Raw genomic sequence first — 24,639 nt, 5'->3', positions numbered from 1 at the left:
GAATACTTCATGCTAATACTCAGGACCTTAGATGATTTTATTTCCTAGGAGTGAAATCTCTCAATGTGCATAGAAATTAATTCCTTGGAGAAAATATAATCGATGCATTTTAAAATTGGTGTTATTATAGTTTCCTGCTTCAAATTGCTACCAATGAATTGGAAAAAAACTGGACTCGTTAGAAGTGAAATTATTTCTACAAAAATATATTTCCTCAACTTTAATCAAAAGTCAATTTTCAGGTGATGGAAATTGGAGGCACATTTTTTCAAAATTACATTATATACTCAATTCATGGTCTGAGTATGCAGAGCACCTTGGAATTTTAAGTTGAATCAATGAAGAAAAAAATTACTATTTCGGTACACTTACGAATGAGTTCTTCCTTGCAATCTGTTTCTTGGGACAAAACAATTTCTCTGGGGAAAGAAAGGGAAGATATATAAATTAGCAGCATACATTTAATATTGTGCACTGTAATTAAGCCAAGAAGGGAGTTTAGGAATCAGAAATTGATTACTACATCAAAAACCAGACAAAAGTGGAAATATCGTAATTCCTACTGATATCGCGCTGCAAGTTCTGTTAATAAAGCACTCTCAAAAGTAGTAAGATGTCCAAAGACACTTCATAGAATGTTGAACAAAATCTGACACCAAGCTGCACAAAGATTATAAAGATGCATGTACAAATATCAGAGGTTGGTTTTACGGAGCACTGTAAAGGAGGAAAGACATATAAAATGAGATAAGAGAATTCTACTATTTGGACCTAGGCAGTTGAATGGATAGCTATCAACAGTACAGCAATAAAAATCATAGACACAGAAGCTATTCTTTAAAAATAACTTCTCAACAGAGTAGCTTCTCCAAAATAGAACATTTAACATTTCCTTATTGTGCCTTAAATTAAATTCAAAAAACAAATGAGAATCTATGCAGTGAAAATGAGAAGAAATAATAAAAAGGCTCATCAATGAGAAGGGCTTTTACCATCTCTACAAAATGATATAGACAACAGTACATAGAAGAATTAAGCACCATCAATAGTGGGATTGAAGATAAATACAATATCGCAAAAATCAAAGATGCCGGACCAACGTTGAAATTGTAATTTACAACTAGAAATAAATTTGAAGATATCAAACTTTTCTTAGCTGACATACTGCAAAGATGGGATGTGCTTTCAAATACAATGATGGGATGTGGTTTTAAAACTAATCATTACATCATTAATGTTTCATATGATGTGAACAACTAAAGTAATGGAATTAGGAACAATTAAGTAAACTCTCAAGCAACCACTGAAAATGCTAATTTTGGTCACTAGTATATTTATTTGGAGGGAAGCTGAGTGATTAATAACTTATTACAGTATATTTCACGTGGAGGTGACTGTGGTTTCAATTAAGCACTGAGCTTGATATAGCGTAATTGGTCTGCAGTTATTGGTCAAAACTTCAAATGATACAATGAGGGTCAACAAGAGGGCAAGAAAGAGAAACATTCTTTGATGATGTGGTCAAAAAAGATACTGCTGAAGATATTCTAGCTGCACCAAAGCACTTCCACAGAAATAGACAATAATAGAGAAAACTCATCTAGTGTCATCAACAAGTGGTAATGGAGATTGAATGGGATAATTCACTGAAGTTGCAAAGGATGCCATTTCCAACTTTGCTGGAGTGGTAAAAGTGCTACAGGTGTGGCAAATGATGGCTTGAAATTGTATTTATTCAGTAAGCGTTATGAAATTGGGGAATGTTGAAGGAAAAGAACATTAAAGGCAGAATGACAGATTGGAAACCTTTTTAGAGTGAAATACTATAAAAAGAAAAATAATAACTTACATTTGCATTGCATTAAAGTTAGTGAGTGGTAGAAGTTATGGAAACAGGGGTAGGTAGGAAAGTAATTGGATTAATACAGCACAATGTGTTCAGCAGGACTGGGTGGAGAAAATCAAAGTTATAAAATTGATAAGGGCCTGGAGTTGAAATGAATAGATAAAGAAACTTCAAATCCATACAATTTATGTAGTTCAATTTAAGAATAGTATTCAGGATTATAAATTTAAAGTCAGTTTATAACATTTCATACATTAAGTGACTAAGTTGATATTACTTACATATAAGTATTACTTTCAGTTGAAACAAATAAATGTAAAGATATGAAATAACAAATTTACAAATCAGTCAAATGCTCTTTTATAATAAACAAGTTCACAATTCAAATCAGACTCAATTCTTAAGGCATTTAGAACCATGTACTTTGAAACAAGCATGGTGCTATAAATATCCCAAAGTTAAATTAACCAAATCATAACACCTTAAGGGTTTCCAGAAAAAAATACTTACTTTGCATTGACTAGAATGACCAACATGAGGAAGAAAATTATGAAAGGGTCTGCTTGTTGTAGATACACATCCCAGATCAGTTGGGCAACATCTTCGGTACAGCAACCTGCAAAGAGGCTTGCTCCCTTCAGAACAATTTAAAAAGGATAAGAATGTTCCATAAATGAAACTAAAATTTTAAAATCGCAGCTTCTTGGCAAGTTATATTTGTATTTCAGGAATACAAATTTTAAAAATGTGTTTCCAAGAAAATAATAGCTTGTCATCAGCGTGTGTTGTAAGTCAAATGAAGTTTAAGGCATTTCTAATTAGCTCAGATCTACATTATGCACCAACTTTGCAATACTGGCATACAATTTTGAATTAGAAAAGTAACTTTGTTTTTGATTACTTCATTCATTTGGTCAGATTCTTCTGGCATAAGGCAATTCATAAATGAGCTCCAGTAAAAATAATGCAGTATTTTAAGCCACACCATATGCTAAATAAAAGTATGACATACAAAAAGAATCACTAGAATGATGCACGTTTAAGAGATAAATTATATTATTTTAGCAATGAGTAATAATGGGAATACTTTTGCAGATTATATAGCGGGTTCTGGTTATTTGGGCCATTGATTAATCAGGGCAACTCTTAAAGAACAAAAACAGATTAAGAAAATAGCTGGGATGCCCTTCATTTATGTGGGACACTATGCTACTTAATTGAATCAGCAGTATGTTGCCGAAGTTTCTAACTAGCATGTGTTGTGTACAGCTGTTTAACACTACAGCATGCTTAGGGTAAAGTTTTTAAATAACATCAATTGAGTATGTTTGTGTTCAAAATCCAATGATTTTTGCCACAGACAATTTAGAACCATTTTGCTCACTGACGTTTCCATCATTCAGGCTTGGAGATGCCAGAAACGGCCAGGAGTGAAAATGAAATGATTTCACTACTTCAACAAGTTAGAAACTACAAAGAATTTGAAGGTATCGACAATCATTTTGAAGATTTGGTGGATGCAATTGTCAAAAGCACTGTATGAAGGCAGTCCATTATCTGCATTGTTCATATACAGTGAATCAAAAGAACATGGCAATGCAAACTGAATGAATTCTTCTATTGATAACTATTAGGAACTACAGGCTTACAGTACTGTAGTAGTATTGGTAATGTTCTAATTTGTTCTGTATTTCATTAAATACTTAACTTGTTACTCGGTTAAACAGTAGTTGGTCTTTTTTATGTTTTTACTATTTCAATGAACTTAGCTAATTGGGGCAGCCGCTTAATTTGGCAAAAATGTACTGTTCCCGATGTGTCCATTGGAATTCACTGTAAATAATAGTTTTAAAATAGTCTGTCAGAAAAATACAGCCAAGACACTTCAATTCCAATAAATCAAGAGATATTTTACACAGTGTCAAGTCGCTGTTAGGAATTATTGAACATATTTTGCAATACATGAATTATTCTATTAAAACATGCCAATGAGGGATGGCAGACAGAAGAGAATAAGTGCAGAAGGATGAGGTGGATGAGTGTCTTTTTGACTGGTAACCTGCAGCAAGTAGAATACTATGGGATCAGTGCTGGGATCCAGTAAAATGCAGACGAAATGGGACATAGACTAGCCAGTGAGTTGTAGGGCGATGGAATTTAATTTAGGAAAGTGTAAGGTAATACACTTTAGGTAGTCAAATTTTGTAAGGACATACAGAGTAATTGCAGGCATTGATGTACAGCGATTATGGGGTGTAAGTGCATAACTCCCTGTAAGTGTTATACAGGTGGATAGGGCAGTGAAAAATATTTGGTATGCTTGCCTTCGTATGCTGGGGCACTGAGTACAAGCGTTGAGATGTCATGTAGCAGTTCTAGAAAACACTGACTGGACCACATATGGAGTATTCTGTCCAGTTGTCATGCCACAGGAGGGATGTGGCAGCAATAAAATGCAGAAAAGTTTCAACGGAAATGTCTGACTGTATTCACAGACAGAATCAGGTTTATTATCAATTTGTGACGTGAAATTTGTTAACTTAGCGGCAGCAGTTCAATGCAATACATAATCTAGCAGAGAAAAAAAACTGGATACACTACGTTTAATCCTACTGGATGTAAGAGGATGAGGACTGATCCTATAGAGATTTCCAGAATTATGAGGTGTAGATAACAGAGTCAAACTAGATGTCTAGAGTCACGTCTTCGTGTCAAGAACTCAAAGTCACAAGTTTAAGGCAATACATTTATAATGATCTGAGGGGTATCTTTTTCCACACCAGGGTGTCAATATTTGGAATCAGTTATGTCAGAGAAGGTATTGAAGAGAGGTGCTGTTACAAGAGTTAAAAGGCATTTAGACTTGTAATTGGGTAGGAAAGGAGTACAGGGATCCGGTCTTCATTACGCAAATGAATTAGTGTAACTGCCAACACAATCAGTGGGCCACAAAAACTCATTTCTGTGCTTTACATTTCTATGATCCTATGATGGCAAAGCCAGTTGAAAAAAAAACACTAACTAATTTAACTGAATTTTATGAAAACCCTCAGCTTTTGTGGAGAAGCACCTTCAATGGATTGAGTAATTATGAATAATAGATATATGAAACAGATGAAAAAATATGCTGTTAATGACAGACATCCCACCCTGCAAAAACTCATTTCAGGGAGGTAGCATTCCCACCCTACCACCACCCCCCTGCAACCCTATATCCCCCCACCCACCCGGTCGACCACCAAGGGTATGTGTAATACTTTGTTTAGTGAATTTGTCTGATCTGTAAACCAAGTTGGGTATATGTAGAAAATGTGACATTAAAATATGTACTTGTATTATCATGGAGTCTTTTATTTTATTCTATTACAACTTTAAGCAAGTCGACAGGGAGTTCGGCCTCATCACGTAGGACATCAATAGAGTAGATCCTTAGCAGCTAGCCAGCTAGTTTAAATAACGTTAGCTATGCTAATGAACGAATGACACCTGTTAAACTCACCACAACATGTCTTTTACAGTCATTTAACCCACCATGGGCAATAGAAAAGTCACTGCTGCAAACAGTGCAGCGAGCAACACTGTCATTATTTTTGACCCCTATTAGGCAGGACTACACTTCAGTGTAGTCAGGAGTGAAATACGTTTGATATTTTCTTTTTTTGGAACACTCTATAATGGTGCAGTGGGAGAGAGGGAGAGATTGACTGTAAAGCCCGCCCACAGAGAAAACTGATAGGTCTACTTAGCACGAAGAGAGACCAATCAGGATGCTCCCTCTACTCTCCCTCTCAAAAAAAATCAATTTCTGGGACATTGCATATAATTTGCAGGCGTCAGGAAGCCACTATCAATATGCGGGAGACTCCTGGAACTTCCAGGAGAGGTGGGATGTCTGTAAAGATGACAGTATTACTTATTTAAATTAATATTTACCCAGCTTATTGCATAGGAGTCTGGAGTAATCTTCTTTGTGTCAAGAAAAGAGCACAGTTCTGGTTCATGATACTGCAGTAGAAGCCTGAAGAGATGGAACGGTCGACCATTGGGGAGAAAATCCCTGTAAAAGACAGCATTCTAGCTTCAAAAACAAATCAAAACTACAACTCACCACATGATTAATCATGCCAGCTGGGACTTCAGAATAGAAACATGTGGGATCCTTTCAATCTGAAACAAAGCAATTAACTATTCTCAAATGCTACAGAAATAATTAGCATTGGAAGACAGAGAATGGGTGATTGTATTGGTGCTGTCTCCAGCATTTGCACAGGACTTGAAAGTCTCATCACTGTTGCCAGTATTTTCCACTATGCTCTCACTTCCACATCTGACTCTGCCCATCCCTCCTGTGACTTTTCTTTTGCGATCTCAGGGTACATGTTCGTGAATTGCACAGCTAACTTTAATACCTCAAACTGCTTTATCCAATGATTCTGTTTAATTCTGTTTTCACCAGCTGTGTTGCATTTGTTCTGATGCTGAAACTTTCTACACTAGAGCTTCTGAGATGTATTTGTTTTTCTATAACCATGGCTCTCTCACCATCAGTTGATTGAGCATCAACTGTATACATTTCATTTCTCACATGCTGCTTGAACCCTCTCTTCTTCCACTTAGAGCAAGGATAAGTTCCATCTTGTTCTCACTAATAATCCCATTGATCTTCACCTTCAATAGATTCTTTGAGAGCCACAAGTTTTACTACATTCAATACAGTGTCAGCCTCATACACATTCTTCCCTTTGCTCTCAATTTCAAGGGAAAGGTCCCTTCATGACTCACTAGTTCATACTTTCATTCCTATCAATGTCCATTCTCTTTATCACTGCACCTTCCTAAGCAGCCACAAGAGAAGTACATGCATCTTAACCTCTTTTCTTCCTACTATCCAGGGATCCAAATAGTCCTTTCGAGTGAAGCAATGATTCACTTAGAACAACACAGCACACAGAACAACTACACAGCACAGTAAAAGATCCTTTGGTCCACAGTGTCAATACTGACCATTATACTTATCCAAACTAATGGTCTCCATCCCTCCATTTCCTGCCTGTTTATGCGGCCGGCCAAAAGCCTCTCAAACTTCCCCTGGTAGCATGTTTTCGGGCATCAACTACTCCAAATGTAAAAAAGATTGCTTCACAAGTCTCCTTTAAACTTTGTCCCTCTCACCTGAGCATCCATCTTATCTATTTCTCTCAATTTCATATACTTCTATCAGGACACCCCTCAGTATCTAATGCCCCTAGAGAAAACAATCCTTAGATACCCTCACTATCCTCAACTTCATTAACTTTTATGTTCAACGCAAACCTACTTATCAATCTACCTACATTTGCATCCAACTATGCCTGAGCTATAGGGAAAGGTTAAATAGGCTAGGACATTATTCCCTAGAATAGAGAAGATTGAGGGGAGATTTGATAGAGGTATACAAAATTTTGAGGGGTATAGATGGGGTAATGCAGCTTTTTCCACTGAGGTTGGGTGAGACAATAACTAGAGGTCATGGGTTAAGGGTGAAAGGTAAAATATTTAAGGGAAACATGAGGGGAAACCTTCAACGAGCGAGGTGAGAGTGTGAAACGAGCTGCCAGCGCAAGCAGCGGATGTGGGTTAAGAGAAAATAGGATAAGTAAAGGATGGGAGGGGTATGAGCAGTATTGGTCTAGGTGCAGGTCGAAGGGACTATGCAGATTAATAGTTCAGCACAGACTAGATGGGCTGAAGGGCCACTTTCTATCCTGTAGTGTTCTATAAGTCTGAATTTTATTTATATATAATAATAAAATCACAAACAGCAGGTGTGCTAGTAATAATCTTTGCAGAAAGTCACTGGTCACAGATCTCCAGCCAGAACAGCACTCATTCACCACTTACCTCTGACTTCAGATTCAGATTTGAATCTAAGATATCAAACCTCCATGAATGACACCCACCTTAACCTTCTTGCAGGACCTTGTTGACACTTTTACCAAACTTCACATGTAGAACACACACTATCTTACCCTCATCAATCATCTTCATCCCCTCCTCAAAAGAAATGAATCAAGTTTGTGAGACACAACCTCCTATGCACAAAGCCTATCCCTAATATGACTATGCTTTTCTAGATGTGAATAGATCCAATCCAATCTTCTGCTATAGTTTCCCTACCACTGAAGTAAGGCTCATCATACTTCTGAGTTCTAATCTTCTGAGTTGTTTGTAGACCAGATTTCATCAGTAATTAATGCAGAAAACCAGGTAACTGCAAAGGGTTCACAAATTTTTTCTTGCAACTGCATGCTCCATTCAGAACTTACAATGTAGTTCCTTCCACATTGGAGATCCAAATGCAAGATTTGGGTCTGCAAGGGTGACTAAGCCTCCAGTTTTCTTTAACATTAATTTTACATCCCTCTGTGTCTTTGGCCTCTGACACTTATATCTGAAGCTCCAGAAGAGTCCAGTTTTCCAACTAAGGACTAAACATCCAAATCAACAATTTCAGCCTTTAAGTTTGTATCAAATCTGGATAATTTTGACAAACAGGGATCAATTTGAAACATTATTTCTACCTGCACAGACCCTGCATGACATGCTGGATTTTTCCAATCACCATTCTCATCTTTCAGCTGCCAACCCTCCCTCACCCCCATGACAAAAAAAACATTTGATTTATAACTTTTCTTAATAATGAAAAGTCATCAACCTGAAACATTAACTTTGTTTCTGTCTCCATCAATGCTCTGCATTTTGAAATTTCCAGCACCTTTCTTTTAGAGAAAGAAGAGATCATATTCATAAGCCATAATAAATGGAGATTTATTCAGACAACATCCATGCTTTCTTACCTAGGTATATATTTATTCATGATTGCATAAAAGCAGTTGTATAAATCATTGCGTGGCATTCGGAGTGGAACAAGAGGTTTAAGCAAGTCAGTCCAGCCAAGATTGTGGGTATAGATGACATTTCTGGACTTGCAGTAAAATGTGATTACTGATTCAATATCTGAAAGTAACTGTGTCTTTTCTTCATCTGGCATTGAAAGACGATCTATATGTGAGAAAGGTAACAGTACAGAAATATGATTGTACTTTAGACATATGGTTGGTTTATGGAACTTAAATATTGGGTAAAAATCTATTCCTTAAATAAAAAGAACACTTAAAACTGCTATTTAAAAACAAACACAAATGGAGCCATAGTCGATGGATCTAACAGGATGGGAACTGCTCATATGAAGATTCCTTTAATAATGCTTTACTGTATCCTGAACTATTGCAGCAAAGTTAAGAGTGCAAGGTCCATTTCTGTAGGTGGCACTGTCACTGGCACATAATGCAATTTTGTATTATTAATGTAGGAAGATTGCTGTGAGCTTCAATGAGTCATTCATTTGAAATGATGAAAAAACAGCTTCGCTCTTAATCCTTAGGCCTCAGGAAATTTCTATGTCTTACTTCCTATTTAAATGTGCTCTTAAAACTAGGTCTTCCCTGTACTAATATATTCCTAGGTAACTGAGACAAATTTTACTTTACAATGCTACGAAGTGCTCAGGGCATTTTACCATGCATCCCCAACCAATATCCACCAATTTATTACACATAAAAGTAGGAACAAGAACTTTAAATTACTTCTCAGCACTAATTCAGTTTTGTGATACCAATGAAAGCATCGTTAAGAGAAACAATCACGAGTTTGCCATTTAGCCTCCTGCACCATTGTTCAATAAGATCATGTCTAATATTTTACTTCAACACCACTCCTCCACGAATCCATAACTCTTGATTCCATTAATATCCTAAAATCTATGGACCAATTTGAACATAATCAGTGACTGAACCTTAATAGGCCCATCAGGTTAAGCAATCCAAATATTCATCACCTTTAAGAGTGAAGAAATTTCTTCTCATCTATATATTAAGGGGTTAACACTACTGAAACCCCCGGTCCTAGATATGCCAGCCAAGCCCAGGAAAATGTTCTGTAGATCTCAATAAACATATTCTCTTGTTACTTGAAAATGAACTACTGAGGAAGTTTAAGTCTTTAACAATTATTATAGTACAAAATTGCAAAAAGTTGTCTCAAAGCACCTCACAGGGATGTAGTCAACTAAACCAAGATAAAACATCTTGGGACAAAGAAGTGGCTAAAATCATCATTTTTAGGAGTCCTTAAAATTATAAATACAAGAAGCTAAGGAAGAGATTTCCAACTTTCTGGTGGCTAAAGCTTCATTCACAATGCTAAAATGAAGAAAGGCAAGAGCTGAAGGCATGAATGCAGAATTAGAGGAAATTGCATGGATGGATACAGAGAATAGAATGGATATTTTAAAAAATTGAAACACTAATGGACTAAATCAAATACAACTCATTCAGGACTGGATGTTAAACAAGCTGTATGGTGACACAAATGCAGTGAAGATGTAGAACTGGGTGTTGCAAACTTGCATAAAATATAGAACATAACACCACATACAAGCCCTTCAGACCACAATGATGTGCTGGCATTTTAACTTACTCCAAGATCAATCTAACCCTTTCTACCTACATAACCCTCATTTTTCTACCATCCTTGTGTCTATCCAAGAGTTTCTTAAATGTCCCTAAAGTATCTGCCTCTATCATCGCTCCTGGCAGCACGTCCACACACCCACCATCTCTGTGGAAAAGACCCACCTCTGACATGCCCCAGATTTTCTTCTAATTACTTTAAAATTATACCCCCTTGTATTAGCCATTTATGCCCTGGGAAAAGGTCTGTCTATCCACTCAATCTATACCTATTATTATCTTCAATACCCCTATCAAATCACCCCTCATCCCTTTTCTTTCCAAAGAGAAAAGCTCTAGCTCACACAACATATCCTCATAAGACATGCTCTCAAATCCAAGCCACATCCTGGTAAATCTCCACTGCACTCTTTCTAAAGCTTCCACATTGTTCTTATAATGAGGCAAAAGAACTGAATACAATACTCCAACTGTGGTCGAATCAGGGTTTTACAGAGCTGAACATTTACGAAGAGAACACCTCATGGCTCTTGAACTCAATCTTCCAATGATGAAGGCCACCAGACCATTCAGTACATCTTATTAACAACCCTATCAAATTGCGCAGCAAGGGATCCATGAACTTAGACCCCAAGATTGCTTTGTTCCTCCACACTGCTAAGAATTCTGGCATTGTCCAAAAGTGCAACAAATTATCTCACTAATGGGAAATCAGGGTGACATATTTTGGCAATGATGATAACTACAAAGCACTTATGTTTACTTATATCCTGTAATGATTTTTACCATCTGCTCATGAGCATACAATTAGATCTTGAAAGTAAGTTATATTTCTGAAAGACAGGATATACATGTTGAATAAAATAAATGTATTGGTTATACAAGTACTAAAATATAAAGTAGCAAAACATCTCCAGGATCTTCAAATGAAGACCATCAAAAACAGTTAACTTTAGCTCATGTCAGTCTGGCTGGTCCTCCCAAAGTGCAACATATCACACTGCATTAAATTATATCTGCCATTTCTCAGCCCATTTTCCCAGCTGGTCTAAATCCTGCTGCAATCTTCCTCGTTGTCCACTACGCCCTCAATTTGGTGTCATTGCAAATTTGCTGATCCAGTTTACCATATTTTCATCCAGATCATCCAATTCCTGTGGCACACCACTAGTTACAAGCCTCCAGTCAGAGAAGCAACCATCTACAACCACTCTCTGGCTTCTCCCACAAAGCCAACGTCTAACCCAGTTTACTACCTCATCTTGAATCCCAAGCAACTGAGCATTCCTGTCTAATCTCCCATGTGGAACTTATCAAGGGTCTTAATAAAGTCCATGTAGACAACATCAACTGCATTGTCTTCATCAACTTCCCTGATAACTTCTTTGAAAAATTCTACAAGATTGGTTAGGTATGACGTACCACATGCAAGCCATGTTGACTGTTCTTTATTGGTCCCTGTCCATTCAAATACTTGTCTATCTGGTCCCTTCAAATACCTTCCAATAGCTTTCCCACTACCGATGAGAGGCTCACTGGCCTGTAATTTCCTGGCTTATTCTTAGAGCCTTTCATAAACAGAACAACTTCAGCAATTCTCCAATCTTCCAGCACCTCAACTGTGGCTAAGGATGTTTTAAATAGCTCTTTGATTGGAGTACCACAGACTGAGTAGAAGCACTCCTGTGCAAGTTTGGTGAAGGGCTTTAAAAAGCAAGAGTTTTGTTTCAACGTGTGTCTTTGACTGGAGTACTGCGCAGATGCAGAAGTGTTCCCGCACAAGTCTGGCGAAGAGCTTTAAAAACCCACCCTAAATAAAAGAGGGGTACCGTCTAGTGGAGCTGTTATTGGAGTGGTCTGAGTCAGAGTGGGAGGCTTTGGCTTGACAGGGCTTCAGCACGGACAGGTGGAAGCAAGGTTGGTAGGTAAGTTCATTCCTTCCTTCTTTTTTTTTAAATTTCTCTCATGAGAGAATACCAGTATGTAGAAAGAGCCAATGTTTTGTTCTGGGTGTCAGATGTGGGATTTCTGGGAAACTATCAGCCTCTCTGATGGCCACATCTGCACCAGGTGCATCAAGATGTAGCTCCTCAGAGACAGCCTTACGGAAATGGAGCTGCAGCTCGATAACCTTCGGCTTGTAGCAGAAAGTGAAGAAGGTCAGGGAGGGGGTCACCCCAAGGCTAGAGGGACAAATAAACAGGTGACTGCCAGGAGAGGGAAGGCAGAACGGCAGATAGTGGAGAGCTCCCCTGTGGCTGTCCTCCTCAGTAAGTACTCCATTTCGAGTACTGTAGTGGGGGACAACCTACCTGGAAGGAAACAATAATGGTCGTGCCTCTGGCACTGAGTCTGGCCCTGTGACTCAGAAGGGTAGGGGACTGATGAGGATTGCAGTAATAATAGGGGACTCTATAGTGAAGGGGATAGACGGGTGATACTGTGGACAAAATAAAGAAACAAAGGCGGTAGTTTGCCTTCAGATGTTTCTGAACACATCCACAATATCCTGAAAAGGGAGGATAAGCAGCCAGAAGTGGTGGTACATATTGGTTCCAAAGACATAGGTAGAAAAAGGGAGGTGGTGATACATATTGGTTCCAAAGACATAGGTAGAAAAAGGGAGGTGGTCCTGAGAACAGAATACTGTTAGTTAGGATGGAAGCTGAAAAGCAGGATAGTAATCTCAGGATTGCTGCCTATGCCACGCGTCAGTGAGGATAGGAATAGAATGAGGTGGTAGATAAATGCAAGGCTGAAGAATTGGAGCAAGGAGCAGGGATTCAGATGTCTGGATCATTAGGACCGCTACTGGGGCAGGTGTGACCTGTACAAAAGGGATGGGTTGTACTTAAATCTGAGGGGGACCAATATTCTTCTGGGCAGGTTTACTCAAGCTGTTGGGAGTGGCTTAAACTAATATGGCAGGGGTATGGCAACCAGCATGATAAAGCTGAGGATGGGCCAGCAGGTTGACAAGTAGATGATGGATACAACATGAATTTAAGAAAGGACAAGCCAATGACTGGGTACAACTGCAGACAGAGCAAAGAGTTAAATTATACCACAGAGGCAATATTCAAAAGGGCGAAGAATGCAAGACTGAAGGTGCTGTATTTAAATGCGTGTAACATTCAGAATAAGGTGGACAAGGTCACTGAGTCGTGGCTGAAAGAAGGCCATAGTTGGGACCTTAACATCAAAGGATATAATTTGTATCACAAGGACAGGTAAGAAGGCATAGGCTGTAGTGTGGCTCTGTTGGTAAGAGATGGAATTACTTATTTAGAAAGAAGTGACTTAGGGTTAGAGAATGTTGAATCTTTGTGGTTGGAGTTAAGAAAATGCAAGGGTAAAAAAAATTATGGGAATCATTTATAGGCCTCCAAATAGTAACCAAATTGTGGGATTGAATTGCAAAGGGAGCTGGAAAAGGCATGCAATAAGAGTAATGTCACAATTGTAATTGGAGACTTCAATATGCAAGGGGATTGGGAAAACAAGTGAGGGAATTTGTTGAATGCCTGCGAGATGGCAGCTTGAGCTTACTAGGGGAAAGGCCATCTTAGATTGATGTTGTGTAATAACCCAGACCTTATTAGGGAGCTTAATGTAAAGGAATCCTTAGGAGACAGTGACCATAATATGATTGAATTCATTCTGATACTTGACAGGGAGAAGCAAAGTCACATATATCAGTATCATAATAGAATAAAGGAATTAAAGGATCTTATCCATATAACTATATAACAAATACAGCATGGAAACAGGCCATCTAGGCCCTTCTAGTCCGTGCCGAATGCTTACTCTCACCTAGTCCCACTGACCCGCACTCAGCCCATAACCCTCCATTCCTTCCCTGTCCATATACCTATCCTATTTTACTTTAAGTGACAATACTGAACCTGCCTCTACCACTTCTACTGGAAGCTCCTTCCACACAGCTACCACTCGGTGAGTAAAGAAATTCCTCCTCGTGTTACTCTTAAACTTTTTCCCCCTAACTCTCAACTCACGTCCTCTTGTTTAAATCTCCCCTACCTCTCCATGTGGATTGGACGAGGATACTGGCGGGAATGATTGAAGAGTTTCTGGGAATAGCTCACAAGGCACAGATTAGATATCTCCCACAGAAGTTGTTCTCAAATGGCAGGGTAGCCAACCATGGCTGACAAGGGAAGTTAAGGACTGTATTAAAGGCAGGCAAAGGGCATTCAAGATAGCAAAAGTGAGTGGGAAGTTGGATGATTGGGAAGCTTTTAAAATCCAACAACAGGCAACTAAAAAAAAGCTACAAGGGAAAAGATGAAATATGAAGACTGACTAGCTAATAATGTAAAGCAGGATACAAGAAGTTTGTCAGCTTTATAAAGAGTAAAAGTTAATATAGTTGATATTGGACCACTGGACAATGATGCTGGTAAGGTCATAATGGGGGACAAAGAAATGGCAGATAAACTAAATGGGAACTTTGCACCTGTCTTCACTGTGGAAGATACCAGCAGTGTGCCAGAGGTCTGTGAGTGTCAGGGAGCAAGAGTGAGTGCTATTGCTACTACAAAGAAAAACATGCTAGGCAAACTGAAAAATCTTAGGGTGGATAAATCACCTTTACCAGATGGACAACAACAAGAGGTTCCTGAAGAGATGATAGATGCATTGGTCATGATCATTCAAGAATCACTTGATTCCAGAGGACTGGAAAATTGCAAATGTCACTCCATCTTTTAAAAGGGAACAAGGCAGAAGAAAGGAAATTATAGGCCATTTATCAACTAATCTCAGTGGTTGTAAAAGTGTTGGAGTCTATTATTAAGGATGAGGTTTCGGGGTACTTGGATTCTAATGATAAAGTAAGTCAAATTCAGCATGGTTTCTGTAATGGGAAATCTTGCCTGACACATCTGTCAGAATTCTTCAAGGAAGTAACCAGCAGCCTGGACAATGGAGAGGCAGTGAATTTCATTTACTTGGCATTTAATAAAATGCCACCAACAAGGCTACATAACAAGATAAAACGCTATTTTGTTATAAGAAAGATACTGGCATGGATAGAGGAACGGCTGACTTGCAGGAGGCAGCGAGTGAGAATAAAGGGGGCCTATTCTGGTTGGTTGCCAGTGACCAATGATATTCTTCAGGGGGTCAGTATTGAGAACACTACTTTTCACATTGTTTGTCAATGATTTAGATGGAATTGATGGCTTTGTGGCAAAGTTTGTGGATGATACGGAGAAAGGTGGAGGGGTAGGTTTTGCTGAGGAAGCAATGTGATTGCAGCAAGACTTAAGACAAATTGGTAGCATGGGCAAAAAAGTGGTTGACTGAATAGTGTTGGGAAATGTATGATAATGCATTTTGATAAAAGGAACAATAGTGCAGACTGTTATTTAAATGGGGAGAAAATTCAAACATCAGTGGTGCAGAGGGACTTAGGAGTCCTCATGCAAGACTCCCAGAAGGTTAATTTACAGGTTAAGTCTGTGCTTAAGAAGGATGTGAGAGGATGTTTCCTATGTGGGGGGAAATCCAGAATGAGAGGGCACAGCTTCAAAACTGAGGGGTGACTCTTCAGAAGAGAGTTAAGGAGGATTTTCTTAAGCCAGACATAGTAAATCTGGTGAATGCTCTGCCACAGACAGTGGGTATATTTAAAGTAGAAGCTGATTGTTTACTCTTAGTCAGGGTATCAAAGGATATCGCGCGAAGGCAAGTGTATACAGTGGGATCCGGGATCTGCCATGATGAAATAGCGAGCAGACTTGATGGGCTGAATGGCCTAATTCTGCTCCTACATCTTACGGTCTCTATAAATAACTGTGTTAGGACTGCTGCAGTTTCTGCACTAGCCTTCCACAGGATCCGAGGGAATACCTCGTCAGGGCCTGGGGATTTATCCACCCTTATTTGCCTCAAGCCAGCAATCAACCCTTGCTCTGTAATCTGTATACAGTCCCTGACCTCGCTGCACCTTTGCCTCACTTCAGTAGACTTTGTCTGTCTCCCAAGTAAATACTGATTTCCATCTCCTTTGGCTGCACTTATGAAGTATCACACTGATCTTCCAGAGCATCAATTTTGTCCCTTGCTCTCCTTTTGTCTTCAACTATCAGGCTCCTTGACTGCCCCATCACTGGACTGAACAAACACTAGTAAGAGGCAGGCAATGAAAAGTTTGTCAAAACAAAGACACAGAGCTTTAATACAACAGGAACAGAAGGCAAGTTATAGAAAAACCTAGAAAACATAGAAAACCTACAGCACAATACAGGCCCTTCGGCCCACAAAGCTGTGCCAAACATGTCCTTACCTTAGAAATTACCTAGGGTTACCCATAGCCCTCTATTCTCCTGAGCTCCATGTACCTGTCCAGGAGCTTCTTTAAAAACCCTATCGCATCTGCTTCCACCACTGTCGGCAGCAGCCCATTCCATGCACTTACTCCTGACATCTTCTCTGTACCGACTTCCAAGCACCTTAATACTGTGCCCTCTCATGCTAACTACTTCTGCCCTGGGAAAAAGCCACTGACTATCCACATGATCAATTCCTCTCATTATTTTATACACCTCCATCAAGTCACCTCTCATCCTCCGTCGCACCAAAGAAAAAAGGCAGATTTCACTCAATCTACTCTCATAAGGTATGCTCCCCAATCCAGGCAACATCCTTGTACATCTCCTCTGCACCCTTTCTATGATTTCCACATCCTTCCTATAGTGAGGTGACCAGAACTGAGCACAGTACTCCAAGTGGGGTCTGACCAGGGTTCTACATAGCTGTAACATTACCTCACAGCTCCTAAACTCAATCCCACGATTGATGAAGGCAATGCACTGTATGCTTTCTTAACCACAGAGTCAACCTGCATAGCAGCTTTGAGTGTCCTATGGGCTTGGACCCCAAGACAGACAGACAGACAGACATACTTTATTGATCCCGAGGGAAACTGGGTTTTGTTACAGCCGCACCAACCAAGAATAGTGAAGAAATATAGCAATATAAAACCATAAATAATTAAATAATAAGTTAATCATGCGAAGTGGAAATAAGTCCAGGACCAGCCTATTGGCACAGGGTGTCTGACACTCCGAGGGAGGAGTTGTAAAGTTTGATGGCCACAGGTAGGAATAACTTCCTATGACACTCAGCGTTGCATCTTGGTGGAATGAGTCTCTGGCTGAATGTACTCCTGTGCCTAACCAGTACATTATGGAGTGGATGGGAGTCAAGATCGCTCTGATCCTCCACACTGCCAACAGTCTTACCATTAATACTACATTCTGCCATCATATTTGATCTACCAAAATGAACTACCTTACATTTATCTGGATTGAAATCCATCTGCCACTTCAGACCAGTTCTGCATCCTATCAGTGTCCTGCTGGAACCTCTAACAGCCCTCAACACTATCCACAACACCTCCAACCTTTGTGTCATCAGCAAATTTACTAACCCATCCCTCCACTTCCTCATCTAAGTCATTTATAAATATCACAAAGAGTAAGGATCCCAGAACAGAATCCTGAGGCACACCACTGGTCATCAACCTCCATGCAGAACATGACCCATCTACAACCACTCTTTGCCTTCTGTGGGCAAGCCAGTTCTTGATCCACAAAGCAATATCCCCTTCGATCCCATGCCTCCTTATTTTCTCAATAAGCCTGGCATGGGATACCTTGTCAAATGCCTTGTTGAAATCCATATACACTACATCTACTGCTCTACCTTCATCAATGTGTTTAGTCACATCCTCAAAAAATTCAATCAGATTTGTAAGGCATGACCTGCTTTTAACAAAGCCATGTTGACTTTTCCTAATCATATTATGCTTCTGCAAATGTTCATAAATCCTGCTTCTCAGGATCCTCTCCATCACCTTACCAACCACTGAAGTAAGACTCACAGGTCTATAATTTCCTGGGTTATCTCTACTCCCTTTATTGAATAATGGAACAACATCTGCAACCCTCCAATCCTCTGGAACCTCTCCCGTCCCCATTGATGATGCAAAGATCATCGCCAGAGGCTCAGCAATCCCCTTCTTCACCTCCCACTTCCCTCCCACAGCCTGGGATACATCTCATCTGGTCACAGTGACATCCAACTTGATGCTTTCCTAAAGCTCCAGCACATCCTCTTTCTTAATATCTACATGCTCAAGCTTTTCAGTCCACTGCAAGTCATCCCTACAATCGCCAAGGTCCTTCTCCATAGTCAATCCTGAAGTGAAGTACTCATTAAATACCTCTGCTATCTCCTCCGGTTCCATACACATCTGAGTTAATTTTACTGTCAGGGAGTGAGATAAAAGTCTGTGGCAAAGAAATGGAATGTACTGCAGGATATGAAGGCAATGTTTTCACAATTCATGAAGTTGAGAAAAAAAAAGATATAGGAAAGAGCATGGGAATGAAAGTCAGAACTCTTTCAATCAATCACAGCTATACGACAGGCTCTGAATGATCCTTGTGCTGTAGAGTTCTATTTCTCCTATAACATTAAGTTTAACTGGTTTAGTATAACCAATCATAATTAAATTAGTTTTTAATTTTATTCCTTTTAGCTTTGATGGCATCCTGTATCATAATCCTCAATATTCCCCTCTCCATCCTGCTAGAATACCATCCCTGGCAATAATTATTGTAAGCAATAACTTGAGAACAGATAAACATTTCACAGAAGTTACTTAATTACCTATGAGCTTTTGGCAATCTTCTTGAATTAATGTTTGTTCAGGCAGATCGAGAGATCCATCCCATGATCCCAGACTACCTACTTTCCCTGCTACATTAAGTGAAATCTGAAAAGTAGAACCAGTTAAAATTTAAAAGCATCACAGAAAATAGTATTTTGCATTGATATGGTGTTGCTTTTAGAATGCAGTAACAATTGCAATGTAGGCAAAGACAAAATGCATACAACACACTTAAAAACAATTAGATGAGTAGATTATTTTGGGACTAAAATAAGCAAAAATGTTGTACATGCTCAGGATGGCTGCGAGCACTTAGGGAGACAGAAACAAAATTTACATTTTAGTTTAATAAATTTTCATCCGAACTGGGAATCATTATAAATAAACAAGTAGGAAGATACAGCAAAAGATATAGGCTACAGGTGGTACAGGAAAAGAGAAATATGATTGAGGGCCCAGACTACCCTAGAAGCGGGAAACCACAACTGAAACAAAAAGGAAGCCAACTTAAAAAGCATTGACACACAAGATGGAATTACAAAGAAGTAAATGCAATGAGACAGAGACACTGGGAGAATGGAAATGTCCTCACAAAAATGACTGGGTCAAGATAGTGACAGAATCAGTAAACTGATAGTTGTTACTAACTGGCAGCCAAGATCCTGAAATTTACTCTTTATTCATTCACAGAATAAGGATATTTAACAGTTAGGTATGTCAATAAAAAGGGGAAGAATCTGAAAGTTAGATGGAAATTGGTAGTAAAATTCTAAATAGATTAAGGTGATGGCCAAGAGGCAAAGGTGAATACCAAGCATTAATGGGAAGAAAGAATTTTCACATATCCCAAAGTTAAACAGACACATATGGACTCCAATGGGAAGCATTTTTATATGTCAAGTCAACTTTTATTGTCAATTCGACCATAACTGCTGGTACAGTGCATAGTAAAAATGACCATGGTTTACATGACACAGTACAAAAAACTAGACTGAACTACATAATAAAAAAAACAGAGAAAGCTATACTAGACCACTGACCTACACTGGACTGCATAAAGTGCACAAAAACAGTGCAGGCATTACAATAAATAATAAACAGGACAGTAAGGCAAGCTGTCAGTCCAGGCTTCGGGTATTGAGGAGTCTGATAGCTTGAGGGAAGAAACTGTTACATCGTCTGGCCATGAGAGCCCAAATGCTTTGGAGCCTTTTTCCAGACGGCAGGAGGGAGAAGAGATTGTATGAGGGGTGCATGGGGTCCTTCATAACGCTGTTTTCTTTGCGGATGCAGCATGTAGTGTAAACGTCCGTGAAGGCAGGAAGAGAGACCTCGATGATCTTCTCAGCTGATCTCACTATCTGCTGCAGGGTCTTGCGATCCAAGATGGTACAATTTCCGAACCAGGCAGTGATGCAGTTGCTCAGGATGCTCTCAATACAATCCCCGGAGAGTGTGATGAGGATGGGGGTGGGGGTGGGTGGGAGATGGACTTTTGTCAGCCTTCGCAAAAAGTAGAGATGCTGCTGGGCTTTCTCTGCTATGGAGCTGGTCTTGAGGGAACAGGTGAGATTCCCCGTCAGGTGAACACCAAGAAATTTGGTGCTCTTAACGATCTCTACCGAGGAGCCGTCGATGTTCAGCGGGGAGTGGTTGCTCCATGCCCTCCTGAAGTCAACAACCATCTCTTTTGTTTTGTTCACATTAAGAGACAGGTTGTTGGCTCTGCACCAGTCCGTTAGCCGCTGCACCTCCTCTCTGTAAGCTGACTCGTCGTTCTTGCTGATGAGACCCACCACAGTTGTATCATTGGTGAACTTGATGATATGGTTTGAGCTGTATGTTGCAGCACAGTCGTGGGTCAGCAGAGTGAACAGCAGTGGATTGAGCACCAACCCTGGGGAGCCCCCGTGCTCAGTGTGCTGGTGTTGGAGATGCTGCTCCTGATCCGGACTGACTGAGATCTCCCAGTCAGGAAGTCTAGGATCCAGTTGCAGAGGGAGGTGTTCAGGCCCAATAGGCTCAGCTTTCCAATCAGTTTCTGAGGGATGATTGTGTTGAATGCTGAACTAAAGTCCATGAACAGCATCCGAATGTATGTGTCTTTTTTGTCCAGGTGGATTGGGGCCAGGTGGTGGCAATGGCGTCATCTGTTGAGCAGTTGGGATGGTACTCAAACTGCAGGGGGTCCAGTGAGGTGGGGCAGCAGGGTCTTGATATGCCTCATGACGAGCCTCTTGGAACACTTCATGATGATGGATGTAAGTGCAACAGGATGGTAGTCATTCAGGCAGGACACTGAAGACTTCTTCGGCCTGGGGAAAATGGGGGCAGCCTTGAAGCACGTTGGAATGGTGGCGCTGCTCAGGGAGATGTTGAAGATGTCAGTGAGAACATCTGTTAGCTGGTCTGCACATCCTCTGAGCACTCTACCAGGGATGTTGTCTAGTCCAGCAGCCTTCCGTGGGTTGACCCTGCGCAGGGTTCTTCTCACGTCGGCCACGGAGAGACACAGCACCTGGTCATTCGCAGGAGGGGTGGACTTCCTCGCCGCCACGTCATTTTCAGCCTCAAACTGGGCATAGAAGTTATTCAGCGCATTTGGGAGGGAGGCATCACCTGCACAGTCAGGTGATGTTGTCTTGTAATTGGTGATGTCCTGGATTCCCTTCCACATGCGCTGTGTGTCACCGCTGTCCTAGAAGAGACTATGGATTAGCTGGGCATGTGCATGCTTTGCTCCTCTGATGGCTCGGGACAGTTTGGCCCTTGCTGTTGTTAAAGCTGCCTTGTCGTCTGCTCTGAAGGCGGAGTCGCGGGACCTCAGCAGCGCACGCACCTCTGCGGTCATCCATGGCTTCTGGTTGGCACGTATAGTGATGGTCTTGGACAGAGTAACATCATCAATGCACTTGCTGGTGTAGCTGGTCACTGATGCTGTGTACTCCTCTAAGTTGGTACAGTCACCATCAGTTGCAGCCTCCCTGAACATGTGCCAGTCAGTGTGCTCAAAGCAGTCTTGAAGAGCAGAGATGGCTCCTGCTGACCAGGTTTTCACCTGCTTCTGAACTGGTCTGGAGCGCCTGCCCAGCGGTCTGTATGCGGGGATTAGCACAACAGAGATGTGGTCTGAGTATCCGAGGTGGGGGCGGAGCTCTGCCCGGTACGCATTGGGAATGTTTGTGTAAACCAGGTCCAATGCGTTCTCCCCCCTCGTTGCAAAGTCCACATACTGATGGAACTTGGAGAGAGTGCATGGAGTTAAAACTGAAAGCTTTCACTGAATGCTTGGTATTCCTCCTTTGCCTCTTTTCCATTACCTTAATCCATTTAGTGCTTTTACTATCAATTTCCATCCTGCTTTCAGACTCTTCCCCTTTTTATTAACACACCTAGTTGTTAAACATCTTTATTCTGTGAATGAATAAAGAATAAATTTCAGGATCTCAGCTGCCAGCTAGTAACTAACAGTTGACTGACTCTCTCACTATCTTGACGCAGTCAATTTTGTGAGGACTTATTTCCATTCGCCCAGTTTCTCTGTTTCATGGCATTTGCTTCCTTGGACCTCTACCTTACACATCAATGCTTCTAAGGTAACTTCCTTTTTAACATACAGCCTGATGGAGATCTGTAGTGGGGCATTAATTGGACCTGTGTTCAAATAAGGAGTGAAGAGTTGTTCAGGATTTCAAGATTTAGGATAGTTTAATATCATTTCCAGTGCACAAGTGTAAAGAACAAAATAATTCTTTTCCTTATCTGATGAAGCAGAAAATAAAACAATAAAATAATGAACACAGTAATATAAAAACCCAACCCAACACAATAAATATAAATACATAAGCTAGCTTATACGCATAGATTGATTTACAAACGTAAAGTGACACTGGGCACAGGAGTATCTGTACATAAAAGTGACCGACAGAAAATGAGTACTGGCGGTGGGGATGTGGAGGGTTTGATATGTTGATTAACCTTACTGCTTTAGGGAAAGTAACTGTTTTATGAGTATGGTTATCCTGGTGGGGATGCCACATAGCCTCCTCCATAATGGGTGGGACAAACAGTCCATGAGCAGGCTGTATGGGATCTTTCGTGATATTACTGGTCTTTATCTGGCTCTTTTATGCATACATGACAGGTAGGCTGGTACCGGTGATGGGTTGGGCAGTTTTGACTACCCATGGCCTTCCTGTTTGCCACAGTGCAGTTTGCATACCATGCAGTGATGCAGCTTGTTAGGATGTGCGTACAGAATGATGCGAGTATAGATATACATAGTCCAGTTCTCTTCAGCCTCCTGAGAAGGTAGAAGCATTGGTGAGCTTTCCTGATTGTGTATGTGTTCTGGAACAATGAAAGGTTGTGCATGACGTGCACTCCCAGGAGTTTGAAACTGCTTGCTGTTTCCACTGCTGTGCCGCCAATGTAAAGAGGGGTGCGAGTGGTGAGAGTTCTCCTGGAATCATCTCCTTTGGCTTGTTGACATTGAGGAAGAGGTTATTTGCCTGGCACCTGACCTCGAGCTCTATCATCTCCTCTCTGCAGGTGTTCTCATCATTGTTGATGGTAAGCCCCACCATTGTTGTGTCATCAGCAAACTTGACAATGTGATTACTTGGTGCTTGGCTGTGCAATGTGTTAGAGTGTACAGCAATCGGCTCAGTACACAATCTGGGGGGCAACCACGTTGAGGATGATGGGGATGGAGGAACAGTTCTGCATTATGGCTATGAGAGTTCTGTTGGTTAGGAAGTCCAACACACAGTTCCACAGTGGTCTAGTTAGAACGAGCAAAATTTTGTTCACCAAGGTCTATGGTCAATAGTGTTGAACACTGAGGTGAAATGCAGAAAGAACATTCTGACATGTGTCCTTGTTTTCTAGGTGTGTCAGGGCCAAGTTGGTAAGCATATTGGTGAGTGTTCAATGGCTTTTCATATGTGCAGCCTTTCAAAGCACTTCATAATAATTAGCAGTAATCGCTTAGGTCTGAATGTGTAGAGTTCTTTTGTACAGGGATGACGGTGGCTGATTTGATGCATGTGAGGACAATAGCCTGAATGAGTAAAGTACTAAAGATGTTGGAGGTGAAGGCTTGGGGAGTTCATTTTTCATGGTATATATTAAAGTATAGAAGTAACTAGGACATTGTAAGTATCCTGTTGGTTTTGAACAATTAGGGTCATGGTACCTTTTCAATATGCAGTAATCCTTTAGCGTTGCACTGAAAATATGTTCAAGTCACCACTGTGTGCTTTGCACTCAGAAATTTTTAATTCATAATTTAGTGTACTGGCACTTGGCCAAGGCACACATAATGGGGTCAGTCCATGCCCATGTGCGTTTCCTATTAAACAACTACAGTCAAGTTCATAACTTTTCATCCTCAAAACATTTAGAAAGAAGCACAGTGCCAGGGAGCAGAGAATAAATAATACTATCTTAGCTAAATGTAAATTTGCTATATCGCATTCTTCTTCAAAACAAAAAAATTCTGAATTATATTTAGTTTCCACCCAATTTCTTTTTCCTAAAGATATAAAGTACTGTGCAAGTATTTTGCACAGTACTGTATA

The 24,639-nt window shown here is 40.3% G+C and overlaps 1 protein-coding gene across 3 annotated transcripts in view; it reads right to left on the bottom strand.

Moving 5' to 3' along the window:
- Positions 1–24,639, bottom strand: part of tbc1d23 (TBC1 domain family, member 23) — an 89,377-nt gene that overhangs the window by 39,270 nt on the left and 25,468 nt on the right. For 2 of the 3 annotated variants that reach the window (XM_059968630.1, XM_059968632.1), the window contains exons 3-7: positions 19,057–19,162; positions 8,683–8,887; positions 5,780–5,903; positions 2,357–2,481; positions 373–419 (exon numbers count right to left, since the gene is read on the bottom strand). In XM_059968630.1, the coding sequence (XP_059824613.1) occupies positions 373–419; positions 2,357–2,481; positions 5,780–5,903; positions 8,683–8,887; positions 19,057–19,162 (607 nt within the window). The remainder of the gene's footprint in view (positions 1–372; positions 420–2,356; positions 2,482–5,779; positions 5,904–8,682; positions 8,888–19,056; positions 19,163–24,639) is intronic. The other variant, XM_059968633.1, reaches the window with a different exon arrangement.

Source organism: Hypanus sabinus, chromosome 4, assembly GCF_030144855.1.
Source record: "Hypanus sabinus isolate sHypSab1 chromosome 4, sHypSab1.hap1, whole genome shotgun sequence".
In the NCBI taxonomy this organism is placed as follows: Eukaryota; Metazoa; Chordata; class Chondrichthyes; order Myliobatiformes; family Dasyatidae; genus Hypanus; species Hypanus sabinus.
This window is presented reverse-complemented; position numbering and strand designations above follow the sequence as displayed.